This window comes from Mycteria americana, chromosome 9 (assembly GCF_035582795.1).
Source record: "Mycteria americana isolate JAX WOST 10 ecotype Jacksonville Zoo and Gardens chromosome 9, USCA_MyAme_1.0, whole genome shotgun sequence".
NCBI lineage: Eukaryota > Metazoa > Chordata > Aves > Ciconiiformes > Ciconiidae > Mycteria > Mycteria americana.
Genome location: NC_134373.1, coordinates 12,754,154 through 12,775,875, shown reverse-complemented (window position 1 = coordinate 12,775,875; position 21,722 = coordinate 12,754,154). Strand labels below are relative to the sequence as shown.

Genomic DNA, 21,722 nt, shown 5'->3' with positions numbered 1-21,722 from the left:
CCATAAATGCAGAAAAGTATGTAACATTAGTGCCTGAAAGAGTGTGTGTGGGCATTATGTACAGGCAGTTGATGTATGTCCACTAAATGGCTATTATAGAATATATTATAGAAAGACAGTGCACATAACTTTTTATCTGTGTCCATTACATTCTGCAGAACACAGAGGAAATTTCTGGGCTTGTGGAGAGGTTCATATACGTTGCAATAAAAAGTGTGTAGTGAACAGAGGTCGACAGTGAATTAGATAGACATTGCTAGAAGTCGGTGCGCTCCGTATTCTGCACAGAAAATCACAGTCCTTGAGTTAGAGGTTTACACGAGTAATTATTTGAGGTACAGAAAGTAGAGATGGGCAGGGTGCTGGGAAGGAAGATGATGCTTTACAGCTCCAAACCAGCTGTCATCTCATGGACTTAACCGCACGTGTTTATTAACGTGCTGTTGCCGCCCACTTCCCCGGGTAGGTTGTTCCTTTGCACTGAGAAAGAATATCCACATACTACACTGTAATAGTCATCCCCTCTTTTATCAGACTGCTTGCAGTCCCAGACGTATGCTCTGAAAAAGCGAGGGTGCTTGTACAGAGGTGATGATTAACTCCTGTCATGACATTTGCCTAACTTGAGTTTGAAATTTCTAACTGTGCAGACATGACGGGTCAGTTCTAACACTTCTCTTGATCTTATTAAATGGGCCTGTATAACCCTCCTGCGTCGGTGCCTTCACAGTCATGTCGTCTGCAAAGTCTCGGGCTGTGTTAGCCATGCTTTTAATAGTATTACTGAGCACTTCTAATATTGAATTCTGTGGCCACAGCTGCTAAAAATAAGTAAACATTGGGGGGAGGTAGTTTTACATGCAAACTGATCATCCTTAAGGAAGGTACATTGATTTTGTAGAAACTGTTGAGCTTGTTCAGTTTAACCCTGGCATTTGGGTGCACTTCACAATACATGCCATAAAGAACTGTTTTCACTGAAAGCAAGCGTATCCTGCCAACCCAAATTTGATGCTGAAGTTTTATTTCATGGGAAACTCATTGTATAGCTCTTACCTTTTTTAGTTACCTTTCAGTGAAAATAAAATTATAAAGGGAACTATTTTAATGTTTAAGTAGTGTATCCACTTTCTGCATGTATACTTATTTGTGAAAGAATTAGCTTATTCCTACTTATATTTATTGCAATAGATTTCACAACTAAAATCGAATAACAGAAGGAAATGGAAAGGTTAGATGCAGTTCAGTGAGAACAAAAATTGGATCTGTTGCCCCATCTCATTCCTCTGTTGAAATATGACATTTTTCCCATGTTCTAGCCACAGCTAGAACATTATTTAAAATAATGGAAATTTTGCCGGCCTTTTTAAGAGCTAAGCATTGCTAGAAAACCATACTCTAGAATTATAAAGCATCCTTGCCTTATTTCAGCTTGAAGCATCCAGTAGAATATTGTGAGGTTTTTAATCAGCAAAAGCAACACACAAAGGTTTGTGTACCCAGTGCTCGCCTTGTGCCCGCTGGATAACATTTCCCCAGCCCTCAGAGGGCCAGCACCAGTCAGCACAGGTGCTGTTTTGACAACTTGGACACCTCTGCAAATGAGGCTGCTTCCCAGCTCCCGGGCAGGCAGCACGGCTACTGCGCTTCCCCATATGCCCGGTATTAGTTCTGACGAGACAAATGCCATCCTCGCGTGCAGCGCAGCGATTGCCGGCAGCATCGCCTCCCCAGGCAGGTATGTTGCCTACCCCGGAGCGGGGTGCTTTGGGGCAGCGGCGGTAGGAGCTGTACCGTCCTTTCAGGAATTGTGTTAGGGTGCCGGTGAAGTTGATGGAATGGCATTTGGAAACATGGTTTCCATAGATACTGATCTCCTGCGGCAATACTTCCAGGAATGATGCTTGAGTGCGCTGGGTAGGAGAGCACTGGCAGATACCTGTGGAAGTGCTGGTGCTGGGGCAGTTGCGCAGGCAGGTGTAAGGGCACGCGGAGTAACCCGGCTCAGCTCTGCCCAACTCTGAGCCAGCCCCTCGCCCCCCTCACGGGGTGTCCCTTGCTCAGGACCTGGGACTCTCACCCCAAGGTGAGAACAGCGGATTGATCCAGCAAAGAGGTTCGAGCGCCGTGGGGAAGAGGCTCTGAGCTGTTAGGGGTTATTGCGTGCACGTGGAAGACCAGCAGTAACGGCTGGGTTTCAGCGCTCTGGCACTGTGGTTGCAAACACTTCTTTTCCTTTTTTTCCCACTGTTTGCAACGAGACATTTCAATAATGGCAAACTCCATCTTAATATTCAAGACCAGTTTTGAATCTAGGCCTCTAACATAAAGTACTTTATTTTAGTGACTGTGATATTTTGGTTTGGTACTTGCCCTACCTATTTTGGTGATTAAATAAAAAATGGCCCAGCTTTCAGGGTGTGTAGGGCAGGCTTTTTTCTGACGTGTGGCTGTGGAGCTAGCAGTGTAGGAGAGCCATGCAGGATGGAGCTGTATTTTAAATCTTTCTTTTACATGCTAATTTTGTTCTTCCCAGGATCTCAGGCCTCTGTAACGGCCTTTGAGGCCATGGTGACCTTGGCTGCTGTGCTAGCCAAAGGCTCCAGCCACTGGGAAGGCTTTTTTTAATACCCATCAAAGCACTGCAGGGCCTTTGGTAAAATTAAGCTCTATTAAATAAGTCCTGACAGGCCTGGACAGTCCTCTTGTTGTTTTCTTATGTTTCCCACAATTGCCCTAACGCTCATCTACCTGTGAACATTGAATTTCAGAGTGTGGTGTCCCTGTCGGTCCATCCGTCGGGCTGTAGCCTGCATGTGTTCGTGGCCTGCGGATGGCGGTGGGTTTAGCACGGGCGGCTGCGGTCTGCCCCAGCTGCCGTCCAGCTGCCCCCGCCTGAACGCGGGGGGCTAGCCTTAACGGGAGCAGGAGAACCTTAGGCCCTTTCTACGTGGGTCCTGCCTACGACAGGCAGGGAACGAGCCCAGAGGAGTGCCTACTGAGCTTGGGGGGTAGGAAAGGGAGAAGATACAGGTTGGTTAAAGCTTTATCTGGATGCAGTAGGAAGAGTGATTAGTCTAGATTGTTGTCTTGATTGGATTTTGGCTCCGTTATTAATGTTGCCTTTGGTACAAAAAAGACATTAGGGAGGGGAAGATTTGGAGGACAGCAAAACAGAAGGAGAAGTTCAGAAGGTTTGGTTTTGCCTAGTTAACCTTCCCATTAACAAATGGGCATTTGGGCATGTCTGCCTAGTTAAAAATTAACATTAGATGTACTCTAGCAGGCTTCAACTCTGGCACAAACCCAGGAACCAGCTGAAGAGGTTTATAATTGGGCCAAATATGTGAATATCACCAGGGTTTATGGGAGGTTTGGGTCTATTGGGAAGTGTGAGCTTTGCCACCTAGGCTGTTTTGTTTCCTAAGACCTTTACATCTCAAGAGAAAACAGAGATTTTTATATCAGTAACCTACATATTTCCCTTAAAAGGTGTAAAGGGGTACATTGATCAGCCCTGGTATCTCTCCTCTTTGAGCTCAGGAAACCAAATGAGATCTGTCTCTCCAAGGGGCTGCTGGGCCCGGGAGCGCTCAGCGAGCATCGCACCGCCCTCGCTCCCTCGCCTGCCAGCGCGTTCCGGAGACCGCCACGGCCGAGGGGCTTTAAAATAAAAGTCTTGTAGCAGCCTGCTGAACTGTATTGATAGAAGCCTTGTAGGGGTAGTCCAGCCCGGGGAAAGTTACTGGCAGCGTCCGTTATTGTCCTTCATTTGTCACAGAAGCTGATGGGAAATCATTCAATTAAAAGGAGTGCAGCGGAATACACAAAATCTCAATATGAGTTTAGGAGAATGAGGGCAGCACATCAAAGGCATGCCAAAGCCCAGCTTTATGAAACGATTTTTTTTTTTTCATTTCCACTGATTTCCTAGGTGAAATTAGGTGACTGTCTGGCTAGCATAATGATGATAAGGCTGGGAAACCATACATACTCAAATGACATACATATAGTTTTAATAAAGGATGAGGGAGACTTGAGGGAGTGCATTAAATTGAGTAATAATTTATTATTTAGAGACCTCTACCCATTTACTCATTTTTTCTGGGAGAATTGGCTCTTCCTCCAAGGTGTAGGCCACTTTTAGAGAGGGGGGGAGAAGGTAGAGGCTGGTGCCTCTGCCGCAGTAGCTAGCTGGCAAAGCCAACTTCAGCGGCTGCCTGCAGCCGAGTGCCCCGGCTACCTATCCTGTTGTTGAGCTGCTCAATAAACATGCTGGGAGAGGGAGAGGGGGAGAGTTGACAGGGCCTTGCATGTCCTATAGGAATGCACTGCAATTATTTCCAATCACAATTAACCTGATTAGAATAATGGACAGGAAGTGTCCCTCTGTAGCTAATGCAGTTTGGCATCAGCTGACTGAAATCCTTTGATAATTTCTGCACAGATGGCTGGGCTGAAAGCAGCACTTTTTTAATTATTATTTTCATGGTCTCTTGGTAGGCCAAAACCTCGACACCAACAACAGACCTCCCCATTAAGGCGGACGGCGCCAACGTCAACATCACAGCTGCCATTTATGACGAGATCCAACAGGAGATGAAAAGGGCCAAGGTATCTCAAGCTCTGTTTGCCAAAGTGGCTGCCAATAAAAGTCAGGTGAGTGGTAGAGGGGATTTTGTTGTTGCGGGGCTTTTGGGGGTTTTGTTTTTAAAGCAAACTCTGGGTTGGAACTAGACCCATCTCCTCCTCCCACCAATAAAAATACATCTGTTCCTACAATAATAATAATCTTCATCTCTGGGGAACCTGTCGTGTTTTTGGCTTTTGCCTGCTTAAGTGGTTTCCTTTTCCCTTTTAAAATAGGCTGAGGAAAGGATCAGCTCACAGCCAAGCTTTTTCTCCCCTTTTGTACAAACACACATATCTTTCCCCACTTGTGGTCTATAACTTACACCTCTGCTAGTGGGACAAGGACCTTTCAAAATGATGGTATCTTTCTCATTTGGCAGGTAAAGAAATGGTTTTCTTAAGTGGTTAACTGAGGGAAGGCAATGGGAAACCGCATATTAGGCAGGTGTTTCCTTTTTTTTTGCATGTTGTATGTGCTGCATACAGTATTGCCATGTGAATAATTCACATCAGATCCAATCATTTTTACAAAAAGGCATGAGAGGGCACTGCAGTGAGTTCTCCTGGATTAATTTCCACCTTGGGTGTAAAAAATACATGTGGGCAAACCTAGGTCGGGGTGAAATTCTTGAAGAGAATCCATTAATTTAAAAATTTCATCCAACTCTTTAAAAAAATATAATGCACCAGAAGGGATTTTGTGGAAAGGAGGACAGACAGAATTTTTTGTAGGAAGGGCAGCAAATGGATTGGAGACTGTTGGAAGGAATTGTTTACTCAGTGAAAAGGGCTGCTTCTGATCCTGGATGAAATTACTCAGTTATGTTAGGAGAGGGCATCAATATGCACACAAAAATGCACATATGTGTCTGTGACAATGAGAGAGAGGGATAGAAGTATCTAAATGCATGCACTCTGCAAAATACGTACTTTCTTTTCCTCTGTGCAGGGAAACAACATTGTAGTCATTAAAGTAGATGTAAAATAAGAGGTTGAAAGGCATATAAACAAAGCATCAAAGGCTATCAAAGCACATGGGAGAGCCTTGTCCTTGTTACAGGTATTTGTGCCCTGACACATGGAGGTCTGATTCATTTTTCCTTCCTCATTTAATCATTAATTTTCTTTGCCTTTTGCTTTCTCTTGTCAGGGTACAGGGGTTACAGTCCGCAACCCCTCTACCCCCCAACAAAATCCCAGGCACAGTATGAAATACATAAAAGGAAAATACCATGGAACCCTCTTAAACTGTTAAATGCATAAAAATCTCATGTACCACATGGCAAAATATAATGAGAACTGGAGCTGTTAAACGAATAAAGCTGTTAAAAGCATAATGCCACTTGGCACAACTACTGTGCATTTAACGGTTTTCCACTGTGTAATAAATGACATATGTGGTAAACGTGCAGTAAATATAAAAACTGCACAATTGATTTTGCAAACGTGCCCCTTATTCTTTACTCCATGCAGATATCAAAGTTCCACCCAGAATCCGGACTGGACAGCTTTTAAATAAGGAGTGTTTAGCACAGACTGAATGCCAGCCTCTCTGAGGTTTGGCTTAAAATTGCCTGCAAACTTCCTGTCATTATACCCAGAGGCTTCTTGAAATAGAGAGGGACTGAACCACCCAACAATAATTTGGGTGGCTCACCAGCTTCGGTCTGTGCCAGCTTGAGTGCGCTTCTCTGGCAGCATTGCACACCAGCACCAAAACAAAAATAAGCTCCGTAGTCTTTCACGTGGAAAAAGAACAGGGCAGATTTTGAAAGCCAGATGCGAAAGGTTAAGACCAGGATCCACAAATGTTAGCATTTAAAGCAAAGTTACTGCACATAAAGGTTTTGTTTCTTCAGCAGCAGCGAATAAAGAAGTGTTTCTGAGGCTGATGTTTCTTTTGTTTCACAGCCCTGCCAAAGCAATACTGGCTCCCTGGGATGACCCAGCATTCTCCATGCTGAGATGTCATAGCGCTCTGCTGGAGCATGAAAGTGGTTTATGGGGCCACTGGAAGGCAGGGACAGAGAAGCCGTAGCCAAGAACCATAGCGGTATGGGGCCTCCCGCTCCCCAAAGCTCACCTGCGTGCCTGCCCCCCGGCCTGGCTTGGTGTGCCTGTGGTGTGCCTTGGGGTGCCCTGTGGCTGGGAGGAGTGCCGAAAGCAAGGACACAGTTGCTTGTGTAGCGGAGAGCCACTGGCATGGTGGGATGGTCAGCATGTCGCCTTAGGTCTAGCTCGTCTAAAAACTAGCAGTGGGGCTTTCCCAGTGCTTTGTGCGGGCCAGTTGTTCCAGTTGTGGGCATTTCTGGTGAGGATGCTGCTGATTTCAGCAGCTGAGTTACATGGTGGGAAGCGCTCATTGAAAACTGCCCATGTTTGCAGAAGAGAGAGTTTGAAAGAAGGGAAAAAAGAGCTAGTCTGAGGGTTTGCTTGGACTCTCCGCCAAGGTTCGTTCACTTGCTGTTCTCCACAGGCCTGGCTTGCGTTGCGTTGGCTGCCTCTATTATTCCCTCACCCCAGACTACTGAGAGGCTTCCAGTTTGCTAACAAGGCATGTGTTATGTTGGGCACTGCTGTTCTGTCAACAGCAATCCACGGTGCTGTGAGATCTTCACAGTTTTAGCAGCCAGTGAATCTCCGACAGGGCTGTTTTGACATTTTATACATAGGGCTGTATGTCATGTACCCGAGAGAGCATCCAGAGCCAATGGAGGCCTCACTTCATCTTCTGTCTTCGTACAGGAAGAGTGGTACCCACTGAGAACAGTTATTGCAAGCGGCATCATCTACTGGTGGAGTTAATTGACCTCTAATTTAACAAGTAGCCATCTTTATTCTTAAGTCATGGCAGAGTCTCAGTTGAGCAACTAAAGGGAAGGGCAGCTGCTAGAAACAAAGGTTACAAATCACAGAGCTCACAAGTCAACATAAATGCAAGGAGCAGGGCCTCGTGGAGGTACCAAGGTAGTATGGTGAGACTTCTTTAAGGGAATCCACCTTCATAAAGATCTCAAGCCATTCCTTTTAGACATTGACTTACTCATCACTTATTTACCTTAATATGCATTTTATTCCTTGCAACTTATATCTAGACATTTTTAGTCTTGTTTGTGAAGTGCTGTGCATCCCTTTATTTTTGAAGGCAGCAGGAGCTGAGGTGCTCAGTGCCCTCCAAACACAGCTTCCAAAGCTGTCACTCACCCTATTTTAGTTGCCAGCTGTTAGTGATGTACCCACTGGACAGCGTGCTTCCCTGGGGATGCTGCCTGCGAGTGCCCTTTGTCCTTTAAATGGCCAGACCTGGGACCTGTATTATCACGTTGGGAGTGTTCCTGAGTGTGGCCAGAACACCAGGATTTGGTTTCCAATCTGCGCTTTGGGCTTCCCTGGTTATATTTGATTCACAAGGAGGTGGGTTTCTGGTGTGCCGTTTCAGAGAGGTTCGGGTGGCCTGTGCGTCTCCAGAGCTGGGCAGTGGGACAGGCGGAGACTTTGACCTTGGGTTGCTTCAGGTTTGGACTGTCAGTCTTGAAAACTCGCTTCTACATCCAGTTCTGCAACTGCTCTGTAGTACGACTTCGGGAAAACCATTTCCCCTGTGACCGTGTTCCAGCACTTCTGTAATACTGTGCAGCAGCATCACCCCTCTGACCTCTGCTAGTGAGAGTCCTAGCAGAGGCTGTGCTGTGCTCAGCAGACATTTTTTTCTTAGTCTGTGCGAAATGAGTTTAGGAATATAGTTCTGTTCATAATAAACAGTCACTATCAAAATAAATAGTGGGCATAGCTGGCTGGAGCCCTTGTTGACAGTCTGAGGAGGGCAAAGTTTGTATGAACATGGAGATTGAACTTCCCACAGTTCTCCCAGGGCAAGAGACTCTCCTTAATCAGGCTGGGGCGGCGTGGGGAAGTGGAGCACATGCTGCTGGGGATCTGCCCTGGGCAGGACAGATGGAAGGATTTGACCTTCACCAGTCCAGTGAAAACAAAAAGTAAACCCTTGAAACTGAACTTCTTCCTCGAGGGACTGGAATTTGTTCCAGTTGCACCACAGTAAAGCAAGAGAGACTCCGTGGAACAACATTTGAAAAAACGTTAAGCTGGCAAAGCTCAGTCTCTGGTTCATATCTTTGCCCTGTTTAAAAATGAACAAGCGAAAAATAAACTTGATGGGGGTGGGGGGGTGGAGGCTCAGGGCAGAAAAGCCCTTCAGTTGAGGCCCTTCACGTTAAGAGAAACCCAGGGCTATGGATGGAAATCACTATGACAGTTCCTCACCTTTCCTCTGACTTTTCCTTTTCATGTTAAGATCCCTGCCTCGTTGCCAGGATTGTCTGGGAGCCCGTTCTCTGGCCAAGGCGGGTGCTAGCCTCCCAGTAGGAGCCCACGCTAGATGGGTCTCAGCACCATGGCCACCTGCCCATGCCCTTACCTCCTGCCCATGCTCCGAGAAGAAAATAGAGGTACTGCGAGAGGGATGAGCAGTGTCACTCTGGGGTAGGGTTAGCTCTAGAAACCTCTTATTTTGCCCTTCCCTCTCCTTCCTTCCCAACTTATATTCCCTTGTATTCATTTGATATGATGGGATGCCTTCTCTCCCCCTTTTAGTTTATAATAGGTATTTTCTGTGCCCTTAAACTAATTAGCTTCCAGTGGTGATGAACAACAGCTAGAAAAAACAGCTGGTGGTGAAGATGTGTAGCGTATATAGTGTAAGCATATAGGGCACTTCTTACTGCTGTAGCATCTCGGTGCCTTTATGATGTTGTGAATGTCTACAGCTGGGGCATATCTGTTGTGCTGATATTTTGATGTTCTTGTTACATATGGAGGAAGTACAGAAAGACATTTCTCTCCTTGACTGAACTTAAAATTTCTGTGAAGTACCTTTGGACATTAGCTTCTTTTTTGCAGACTTCTATATGCAGTCACAGTACGAGCCCCACCCAGGACAGCATCTGCAGCAGTGTGTTAGCCTCTCGGCAGCTGAGCAAAGCAGGGACAGATGTGGAGCTGGGGCTTTGCTCAGGAAGTCCTTGGCGGACCTGGGAGCTGATGGCAGGCTGCTTGCCCTAACCACAAGCCCACACTTTCTCTCCAGTGTGGGGAGAAGCTAGTTTGAACTTGGGATGCTGGAAATATCCTCAGTGCACAGCATCCTTCCCTCTGAGGCCAAGACCTGTGAGCAGACTTGATGTTCCCATGAATCTAAGATACATCAGGGCTCATGTACCTCATTCATTTTTTTGTATTGTTGTGTGTTTTGTAAGGCTAGCGAGGAACTGGCCCTCATGAAAGTGCTTTGCATTTTGCCTTAAATTTTGGGGGGAGGAAAAGTACCAAGCATTTCAGAAAATCCAGGCTATTGAGTGATTAACCTTGAACTGTATCAAAATGCTCCAAGTAAGCTTCTCAGGTTCAGTCCCCCTCCCCCGGCCCTCATCAAGAATTCATTGAAGCCATGACAGAACTCTCCATTACAGTTAGTCTTTTATCCATTTCAGCTTTCTTGATTAGGTTATCTTGAATCATTAGGGGATTTATTTATTTTAATAGACACTTATTGGATTCATGGAAAGAGAGTTTGGCGACTAAGGAACAAGAGCTGAATATTATCTGGCTCATTTCGCACTGCAGAGAGTCCCAAACTGAGCGGAGGGAAGAGAGGCTGAGGAAGTTTGTCCAGAGGACTCCTGTGATCCCATGTAGAAAGGGAGCTTTCTCTGTGGAACACAGCATTTCTTTCCTAATCTTTCAAGACTTGCGTCGATCACTGCTGCTTTTTTTTCCTTTTGTCACATATGTTGACATTTTCTGCACTGATGATGTGGGTGAGGAAATGGCCTTTTACATTTATTTTTGAGATTTATTCCTGAATCACTCTTACTAAAACCTCTTCATTTGCCTACTCATGCTTTCACTGGAGACCTTAGAAAATGTCAGCACAGAAAACTAGCTGTATTATTATTAATAATTTCAGTGTAACTGCAGGGAAGCACAAGGTCAGTTTAATTGCAGTTTTACCCAGGCTCGAAGTGCCTCGTGGTCCAGCCTGAGCAGACAGGCTGCCTGTGACTAAGTCATCGTGGTCACCCAACTGCCAGCTCCTGTGATGGCTTTCAGTAGAGATGCTGCTCGAAGTGTAAGTGCTGGCTGGTAGCCCCAGCATGACTGAGCCTGAACTCTTCCCACGTGCCTTCTTGTCCTTTTAGTCCTTGGCTGACTGCAAGTCAGCAGATCTGCAGGAAGCAGTTTTGGGGGTCAGGATATTTGTGCATACCTTCATTGAGCGCTGGAAAACCTGACCGTATTGTAGTCTGGTACCTCTGGCTGCCAGAGCAGCCTCCCCTGCTCCAGGGTAAGTCTAGCAAAAGTGAAAGGGTCAAGCTGCTAAAAAGGGCTAAGGGATAAGTGACAGAGAATATGGCTCGCGATTGCTGCACCAGCGAACTATCCCTCAAGGGGGTTCGAGTGCGCCAAGGCTAATGCTTTGGTGTAGTAAGCACACTGTTTCTTTAACAGCATAAAAGCACAATGGAAATGGCTGGCTTCCTGCAGATTTTTGTTGTTGTTTGCTTAGCTATGTGGAAATGTATTTGATTAGGAGACAGAGAGAGAGGTTAAAAATAGGACATTAATATGATATTATTTGTTTTATCAAATAAAATGCTTAGAAAATGTTTATCTTGTCTCATGAGAACAACAAAAATAGAGGCCAGCACTTCTCTGCAGCTCTCTGTAATGAGCTAAATTGGGCTGCATTCTTGATGCCTCTAGAAGTTTTGGGGTGAAATGAAGGAAGTTCTGAGCAGAATTCCTTGTAACCACAAGCACTGGGTGTGCCTGACTGTAGAGCCAAAAGCATCCTTTAATTGTGCTGTTTTTCCTCCTCTTATTTTTAATGGAAGACATTCCCATTTAAGAACCTTAGAAGCTGACATTAAGGGCCAGATTCTGCCACCCATATTGACACTGGCGCGTATCAAACTCTCCTGGTAACTCTGTGGCAGTCAAGGGGGCTGTTTGTGCAGTGGAACGAGACTTGCGATGTGCAGAGGAGGCAGGATCAGAAACACGGCGTATCACGAATCTGGGGAAGGATGTGTTATTTGTTAGATTTTCAGAATACGTTCACAGAAGTTGGATTTACTTGTAATGCAGTGAGCTCAGATGTTGTGGATGACTGGGGGGAAAGGTGGTGAGATAGCGTCCCCTTCTTCACTTTTCCTTCTTCATGCCAATAAATGTAGCTATAGATGAAAATTCACTGTGAATGGCTGTAGCTCCAAGAATTTCTGTATGTTAGCATTTCTTAAAGGAAATAATTCTCCTGGAAAGCTCTGTGTAACATACACAGACCCAAAGAAATAAATAAAAGAAAATAAAAAAAATTGCGACCAAAAAACCCCAAGTTGAGATTTTTAACAGAAAAAGGAGATTTGTGTATTAATAATTCATGAGTTCTCATTGAACATGCACGAAGAAACGGTGCTATTCAATAGAGAATACTGTCATCTGTCACTGTTTTATTTGACATTTACACTTTTTTTTTTTTTTTGCCTGGTACTGCGAAACTTTCTTGGATGGCGTGCTAAGATTATTTAAATAAATAATTAAAAAAATCCGATGCAGACTTTTCATCTGTGCATGGGGAAGGCGGTTACTTGCAATCATAAAGAATGTGAGTAAGCTGCAGCGCTGTGTTTTCTCACATATTAGCTGAAGCTATCGCCTAATAAGCAGCCCCATAGATGGATAGATAGGGTCTTGAATGGATGGGCGAGAGAATGAATGCTTGAATAAATAAAGGGAAGGATAGGAAAAGAGCAATGAAAGGACAGATTTGATGCCGATAAGTGTACACATGCACACAGTGGGTACGCGTGTGTATGTGTGGGGGTGAGCGAATGATGGCTGTTGTGAAGAAAGCTGCCACAAATACATTGCCGTTGCCGATGCAAAAATAAATATTTATAAATGGCATTGGGGGAGATCCAGTCCCGCACAACGTGAGAGAAGACAGGGCATTTAGCACAATGACAATTCAGAGTTAGGCGCACCTTGCAATTTCTTGCTAATATTAGGCTCATGAAAATCTTTCTGCTCTGTAGGTTAGTTATTATTTATAAAAATCACAGAACCAGCTGATACATTCATAAGCTAATTATTGTAGCAGCTGGGTACACATGGTGCAATATGTCTGAGGCTGTGAAGTATCACAGATTTCTTGGGGCCTGCTGTGGTGGGGGTGTGCTGTTGAAGGCTAGATCCCTTAATCTGATCAGCCAAGCAAATACTTTATGGGGAAACTGGATTAATATCTCTCTAAATACCACGGATGTGCTTCACCTTCATAACCAGGCTCCTTTAAACGTGCCATTAGCTTATCTCCTTTGGGGAATGGAGAAGTTCTCAGGTGTCCTCGGGATGGCGGGGTCTTTGCCTGGTGCCTCCCTTTGCCAGAAATTAATTTGGTTTGCTCATGTCTGCACACATGGTCACACTGCAGTCTAATCTTTTCCCTAATAGCTCCAAGGTCAGGACCTCGCATGTTGCCAGGCAAATTGAGCGCTATCCTTCTTAAAGACTAATGGCAGCGAGTGCCTAGTCCATAATGAGGCCTGTAGTGTTGCTCTAAGTGATTGTAATGAGTGCTGATTATAGCGGGACAGATAAATCAAAATGCAGCAGTCACTGTCGGGCTAGCCGGTCCAACTTTGGGAAGGGGAGGTGGCCCTGCCAAGCCATGCCGGGGCTCTGCCAGAGGCGGGCACCACGCAGTGCCCCGCAGCCCTCGGGAGAGCCCCAGGAGCCGTCCTCCCCCGGGCCAGCCCTGCGCCGGGCTCCGGCTCCACCAGGTGCAGGGTTTTGTGTGCATTCTCTGTTAAACGATTGGTCTTCATGCCGCAGCATCCCTCGGGAGATGTTAAACATACCTGCTTGAAACATTGGAAAGAGTTCAGTTGGAGACTTATTCAGATCACTGAAAACAGGGAGAAACAGGAGCTTAGTTTTTCCACAGATGGTTTATTTTCCGTTTCAAAAACTATTTCCTTTGTATGGAGGAACCCCTGAGAAAACACTGTGGAGCTGGGAGATTTTCTTCCTGTCTTTTCTCTAAAAGAGAGAAAGTTTGGGGGGATTTCTGAGCGGAGGAAAGGGAAAGAGGAGAACTGAGGGCAAGGGATGTGGCCAAACCACATTAAAATGCAGACATCACCTGGCTGAGAGATTACCCAAATACCAGTCAAAATACCTCAAAAATATAATACAGATTCCCCCCCCCCCAAGTAAATGATTAGATATCTTGTTTTCATCCTTGCCCCCCCCCCAGCCCTCCTAGTTTATTGCAAGAAAAGATCAGGTCTGCACAAATGTGGCCTCTCACTTGTAAAAACAAGGCAGTGTTGTGTTACAGATTAGTTTATAAATCCCTGGTGGCTTCACAGTTCAGTGCCTACAGCTGCTGCAGATGGGCCTGGGTTTTTGTCTCTTCGCTGTGCTGCAGCCGGCAGTTGAAGGAGAAAATGGAATGATCAGGTTATTAACATGTAGGCCGTGAGGAAGAGGCTGCACAATGAGAACAGCTGGTGTTGCTGTCTTGGCTGATGCAGCGGAGATAATCAAATCTTGCCTTTTTTGGGGGGGTGAAGGCAGAAGACACAGTGGAGAGTAAGACAAACAACGGCTTATGATATTATATATGGGGTTTAGAGTGCACGGTAGAAGTTGTCAATGGCTTACAAGTTGTTACACAAAAAAGCAATACCGAAAAAAACCCACGTGGGCCGGTAATGGACCTGGCTGTTCAGCTTGCTCTAGTCGCTGTTCGGAAAAATACGGTTTTGGCTACTTCTCGTACCGAACATTTTTAACATTGATCAAGCTATCTTTTAGGTATTGCAAGGTGCCTGTCAAAATGGTGTCAAAATGCTGAGTTGTAGCTCGAAAATGATGGGTTATAAAGCTACTAGGTAAAATATTTTGACAGGAGTCAGTAAGGCGCGTTGACAGCATCCTCAGCATTATCTTCTCGTATTCTGTCATTCGCATTGCGTCTCCTCGCGCGCAGGCACAGGCGGGGAGTCGCTGTCCCCAGCCCCACGCGGGGCTGGCTGCTGGCAGGCAGGACGGGGCTGGCTGTGCTGTCCCCCCGGGCAGGTGCAGCAACAGCCGCCGTCCCTGGTTAACCTGCTGGGGATGCCGGGTCACCGCCACACACGCTCAACGCACGCGGGGCTGTCCTCACCTTAACAGCTATTGCCATTGTGCTCTCTGGTGGGCTTTGTGTTCTAGAGTGGTTTCCGCTTTCTGAAGCACTGGTGCTTTCCCCTCCAGGGGTCTGAGCTCTTAGCCCCTGTGGAGAGGTCCTCCAGGATTTCGTACAGTGGTAACTTTTTGAAGGCATTTCAAACTAACCTTAGAACAATATAGCAGGAATAAAATCTGTTATTATGATCTGTAGTTGGCTTTAGAATTGCCTCCACCTAGTACCTTAATCTCTCTAGTAACTTCTGCAGGACCCTGTTTGCTGCTTTCATGCTAAATACCAGAGGATTCCCTTTCTGTGAGGTTGTATCTTCTAAGCGGCCATTTGATTATTTAACGCTGTCAAATTTTAGTGGGGTTCAGAGCTGGGGGAGTCAATGCAACATAGTGACAGCACATCAGAGGTCTTTACTTGATAGTATCTTCTTCTAAACATTTTCAGTAGTGGTTGAATTTCTGGTCCTGCAGCTGCAACCCTTAGCATGAGGGTTGTTAGCAAGCCTCAGGGGTTATGTCTCCTTTGCTTTTGCTTGGACGAGGCTCTGAAATAAAGGGGCTCTGAAACATAAGTGGGAGGTGCACCTTTATTTCAACTCTGTTTTTTTATAGGAAAAATATTTACATCCGAGCATTTTAAACATGCCTGGGGGCAAGATGCTGTGCTTCCTGGTTCCTGTTAAGCACTGCTGGTTGTGTCCGTTTCTCCAACTTGCAGGAAATATAATATATCAAGGATTTGTTGAGACCAAAGGGCAGCTGAGGGTAGGGGGTGTTCTGTGTGAGGTGAGACCAGCGAAACTTGCAGCACAGAGCTTTAAGTCTAGCTGACCTTCCACTCACATCTGGTTCCTTGGTGCTCAGTGAATTAACTGTGCTGACCCTACTGTTGCAGGGCTGGCTGTGTGAGCTGCTTCGCTGGAAAGAAAACCCAAGTCCGGAAAACCGCACCCTTTGGGAGAACCTCTGCACCATTCGCCGCTTCCTGAACCTTCCCCAGCATGAGAGGGATGTGATCTATGAGGAAGAGTCCAGACATCACCACAGTGAGCGTATGCAGCATGTTGTCCAGCTCACTCCTGAGCCCGTGCAGGTCAGAGCGCTAACTTCCTTTTCGGGGCGTCTGCAGGGGGGAACAGCTGTCAGAGGTAGAGAGAAGCAACTGGTTCCAGCTTCCTTCTGCTTTGCAGGTTGAAACACACCAGTTTTCATCTGTCTGTAGGGCCACATGCAAGCCACAGCTCTCAGGTTCAGAGCCCACTGTGTGTATGTTTTAGCATATGTGTGAGTGTGTGCAGGTTTGTGTTGGTGGTTGAAGAGAAGGGATGTGACAATCCATGCCACCGATAACAGCAAGGTCAGTAGTAGTGATATTATGGAGCTCCCTTGGTGTCAGTAGTTGTGTTGTGGCTGAAACACAATTTAGCTGTCTAAAGCTGCTGACATTTAGAGGAGTACAAATGTGTTCCTCAGCAACAGCAAGAAGTGTGCAGTTATTTAGGAAGCAGAACAGGAGCGGGGACTTGGCCACTCGCTTGCTCTCACAGACCATGAGCACCCCTGATACCCCCTCTCAAACGGTGGCCAACAGGCAACTGCAGCCGTACATTTGCTTTTGTTCAAAGGAGCCGGATAACACTTCAGGAAAAGTAGGAGGGTAGGAGAGGAAGTTTGTCCATACATGGGTAACACAGGGGTTTTGAAGAGTGTAACACGGAGAAGTGTTTTTTATATATTCACTGAAACTTAAAAGTACTTCTGAAATGACCGTGGTGAGTATTTTGTGGGGAACAAACCATTGTGACTATAGTACGAATTTTTGGTTTGTGCACCTTTGTTCTGTCCTTGTCTCAGGTCTTAATAGAATGAGAAATAAATAGATACAAATATGTGTAGGGAAAACGAAGTGAAAATACTACAAGACTTTTCACCTTTGCAGTTCCAGCTTCAGTCAGAAGAGAAAATCAGCCTTATGCGTATTCCTAATAACTGCTGATGCATGTCACAAACCCAAGCATCTGCTGATGGTCAAGAGAGGCTCAGGAGATGTTTTTGCAATCTAAAAAGCTGAGGTGACACCTTCCACAGCAGACCATCCTTTTGGATTGCCACTGGTGCCTGGTGCCATTCACCTGATCCCATTGCGTGACCGCTCTCAGAGAGTTGTCCGTACTGTGTGTTTCTCTGATAATCTCACAGTTCCTCTTCCCACCTTTGCTCTCCCTGTTGTTTGATGGCAGTTTGCACTGCTTTGCTACTCTTGCTGTGAACCTTGGCATTCAGCCACTATTCTTTGTCGCTTCTCTTGTTCTGCTGCTGCTAGCACTGCTGCCAACTATCTAGTCACCTTTTTCCAAAGGCGGGAGGTTCTCCTGTCTTGTAGTCCTGCCCCTTCTGAAACACGTTGGTCTCACCCAGATTAATTATTGCCTAGTTCAGTCTCCTTTGTCTCTTCTGCTACCGACTTCCTCCTTGCTTTCCATTCGGTCTTTGCCTGGAAGAAAAAAAATGTTTCCTGGGGTTTGGATTCTCAGAGTTATAAAGTAGGGGAAGTGCTCTAAGTCATTAATGTTGCAAGTTTTGTCTTCCATGTTCCCAAAAGTTTGCGGGATCTTGGAGGCAAGGAGCTACAAAAGGGTAAAGGGCTGAGCTAACATGTGGGAAGGCGACTAGACCTGTGTAGATTTGAACATATTAACCCAGTTCTGGTGCCCACAGCAAGTAGGAATATCCTCTAAGGGCCAGTTTGAAGAAAAAGTTTCCCTGAGCTCTTGTAGGTGACCTTGATGATTAGCCTACTTTCCAAAGCCTTCTGCACATCGCTTTTCTGCGTCGTGCAGGTTGGCTCTTGTGAGTGACACGTTACACTGCGTTGGAATGCGATGCATTTGTATTTGTCAGCAAGTTACAAAGCCATGGATTAATTATTTATTACAGTCAAAATATGAAAAATGAAGAAAAATAAATGGAACCAGCTGGCAACTATATACAGCAAAACTCTGGAGACCCTGGTATACAGTTGATACAGGAGGCTTGTGTTTTGGGGTGCTGCATTTTAAAGCTATGTTTGCCCATCCAAAAACCCCAGTAGGTTTCTGAGTGGCACGCAACCAGTGCAAGACACAGGAGGCTTGCTGTCCACCTGCTCCCTACTGTCAAAAGATACCCTGCACCAAGCAATTTTTGCGTAGTTTTCGGTCTCTGGGACTTGAATTGTTTCAAGCAGCAAGGTTTGTTTTTTGGCTTTGCTGCAAGGGTCACTATTAGGTAATTAGCCATGAAGAATCAATGACAGCAGCCAGAGACGTAAAGCTGAGGTCCTCACACTTGCAGTCATTGGAGATTTTGTGACACTTTACATAAGGGTAGGGGTCTTGGGCCCCATTCCTGGCCAAACTCCAGGCCAAGTAATTACATTCTGCCTATCTGAAATTCCCTCCGTAGTGTCAAGTGGGAAAGCAACTCTCATTTCCTTCTCAAAGCGGTGGCGGGTGCAGAATGTCTGCCATGGTGCCTGGCTGCATTTTAGCAGGGGGTGGATATATCCAAGAGCTGCAGTCACCGACCTACTTCGCATTGCAGGCTTTGCTAGTGAGAAGTGCACTGTAAGTCGAGCCCTCACCTGCAGCCTTGATGTCAAGATGACAATCCTTTGAAGAAGATACAAGCAGCAGTGCTGTGACTAACAGCAGATGCGGTACTCTAACACTGAAGCAGGCAGGAGGCTCTTAGTTCTGCTTTCTCTCTCCACCCACCCCATCTTTCTCTCTGCTCTGACGGATTTGATGTGTGTACGGTAACTTGTGTCTGATGCTTGCGTCTCCTGCTCCTCCAGCTGTGAGACTGGGACAGCCTGAGAACAGGCTGCCCCATGCTGCTGCCAGAGCTCCCTGCCACCACGATCGAGCCCTCTCTGGGCTGGGGATGCCCGTCTGTCAGACTGAAGGACTTGGAAGAAGCTCCTGGCTATCACAAGAGGCACAACCAGGCCGAAGATAATGGATAGATAAAATTCAGCCTTTTCCCCAGTACGGCTTCTTGGAAATGGCAAAGATTTGTTTGTGATGGGTTTTGTGTAGTTCACTTGCCGATTACCGGGTTGGGCACACCTTCAGTGAGGGAATCACCCCAAGGCTGGGTTTGGTTTCTGTCCTCTAAGGGCAGGGTGTGTGCAGTGGGGCAGTTGTTGTAGTGCCGTAGAATCATAGAATCATAGAATTGTTTAGGTTGGAAACGACCTTTAAGATCATCAAGTCCAACCATTAACCTAACACTGCCAAGTCCACCACTAAACCACGTCTCTAAGCACCACATCTACATGTCTTCTAAATACCTCCATGGATGGTCACTCAACCACTTCCCTGAAGATCAGCAGGACAGAATTTGGCTCTTGATGTTTATGGGATTGTTGGTTCTTTTGTGGCAGGTTCTTGCCCTCTTTTCAGTATTACTAGCCTGTGCCTCACGTTTAGTTTTCGGTTTAGGGCTTTAAAAATAAACATTGTCTTTTTGCTCTCTCCCATTAGATTTTTCCTGTCAGCCATGTATTAATCCATTTAATCAAATATTTTCCTGTTTCTGAAATAAAAAATGTCTATAGTGGAAGCTCAGTGCACAAGAAATTCCTCCTTGCACACTTGATTTATTTGTTATTGTGCTGAGGAATCATAAAATGTGAGCCCTGTGGAGCTCTGTGCCATGGCTGTGCTCTCTGGCAGCATCGGGTGTGACCATATGGGCAAGCCAGAGCATGGATTTTCCTTCACATGCTGGTTGCAGAGCATTCATGCCACACCTACACATTGCTATGCATGCAGGCTGAGCTTGCCACAGCTGCTCGCTTGGTTTTTAAGGAAATTCAGGTGTGCACTAAGTGACTCTTTCTCCCTCCTGTTCTGTGCAACATGGTGTGATCACAAAGTGCTGCTGTGGGACTAAGGAAGAGACCTGTGAGTTTGTTGCTAGCTGGATACCACAAGGACATCACCTCTGATTTACGGAGTGCCTGAGCCACAGGTTGCTGGAGGATGGGAGGGTATGCTGGAAAGCATTATTATATTTTTGCTGTGTTCTCATCCTCTTCCACCACCATCAGATGCGGGATCCTGGCTGGACCTTTGATCTGGCCTGGCCTGGCTCTTACGTAGATCTGTTGGACAGACTGCATGCGATGTAGTCACTTTGCAGCAAGCAGTCCTCATGCTTCTGTGTTTAGCTTCCTGCTCTGCAGAGGTGAGGGTACCCTGTCTTACTTTCTGTCCCTCCCTAAATCCCACCGTTCCCGGGCTGTTGGCTGGCATTGGACCTTTCTGGAGTGTTAACGCTGAGAAGTGTCTACAGCCGCTTCCCATTGCCAACCAGGGGTTTGGTGGTTGTTACAGACATGCTAGGACACAGTAAATCTAATTTCTCTCCCTTCTCCCACTATTCCTCTGCTGTGTCCGAGATGACTACTCCAGAGAATAAGCATCTTGCCTGGCACTTTTAATATAGTGCTAATTCATTGCTAATTGCTGGGGCAGAGAAACCTGACTCAGTTGGGAAAAGGACGAATCAAGCTCTTGTCTCTGGAGTGTTGGGGTGGATAAGCCGGTTCCCTGGAGTAATGAGCCACCACTGCAGCAAAGTACCTACTATTCAGAGAGCAGGGAAACCTTGCCTTTCATTTTCTACATAAGCTGACAGATAGCGCTGCTGAAGCTGGTAGGTACATATTGATTTAAGAGCAGTCAAATGTTGACTTTAAAGAAACAGGAATGGTTTTCACATGCTTTCTGATACACTGTTACTTTTGTCACTTTTTTAGAATGATGTCCCTCTGCCCTTTTTTTCTCAGAAGCTTTAATTTAGACAAATCTGGCAATTTATAATAGTTCAGATCATAAATCATGGAGGAACATTAGTAAATAAAAGAAGGCATAGCAGAAAGCTGTAGGAAGGCTCTTTTGTATTGTGTGTTCGCTGCAAACATTGTGGTCTCTCTTTAAATATGCGGAAAATAACATACCGCAGAAGTAAATGAAATACTAATTTTGTCATTTTGTGAGGGATGGAAGGGAACAAATATTTTAGAAATGACAATGAAATATAAAACAGCAGAACATGGAGCCCTCATAAAAATGGGTCAAGGCAAGTGGCGATGGCAATCCAATGAAACTAATTTCATATTCTCTTTCTAGAAGTAATAAAGAGGGGAATGAACACCACAGTAGTGCTTCCTAATGAAATATCTGATTCTAAACAACGTCTTAGAGTTCATGGGTCACACAATGCATAGCATGCAGATGGAAAAAACAGTGAGACTTAAAATTTCTTTTCTTAAAAAATAATATTAATTAATTAGACAATCATAGATGATGAGTGAAGCAAAACTGTATTATTCTATAGGGGAACATGGTGTGCTTAATGATCTATAGGATGATGGGCACAGTGAGTTTTCACCGTGTTTGTGTGGGTTACAGCAGGGGATTTCGCATACTGGAAATCAGGACTGAGTTGTCTGGGAGACGTGGACAAAAACCGCTTTCCCAAACCATGCTAGCTCTCTGCCTTCGGTGCTTACTGTCTTACCTAGACAATTTTTTTTGTGGGGATGCTGTGCCCTGTGATTCATTCTTAATGGCTGCACCCTGATAGTTTTGCTTTTTGATCATTTCTCTGAACTCAAAAGACAGCCCATAGATGGATACCCACTGCTTTTTGATTCTCCCAGCTTCTTACTCCGTGGCTAGATGTGGTGTCTGCTCAGACAGGGGTGGTCAAGACTGGTGAGACAATGTGTACTCAACAAGCCCAAATGGACTTTTAGAGATATTTGTATT

General features: G+C 45.6%; 1 protein-coding gene across 2 annotated transcripts in view; it reads left to right on the top strand.

The window, feature by feature from the left end:
- The window catches only part of SATB2 (SATB homeobox 2), a 132,800-nt gene that overhangs the window by 92,763 nt on the left and 18,315 nt on the right, over nt 1-21,722 (top strand). For both annotated transcript variants that reach the window (XM_075511667.1, XM_075511668.1), the window contains exons 9-10: nt 4,504-4,659; nt 15,797-15,994. In XM_075511667.1, coding sequence (XP_075367782.1) covers nt 4,504-4,659; nt 15,797-15,994 — 354 coding nt within the window. The remainder of the gene's footprint in view (nt 1-4,503; nt 4,660-15,796; nt 15,995-21,722) is intronic.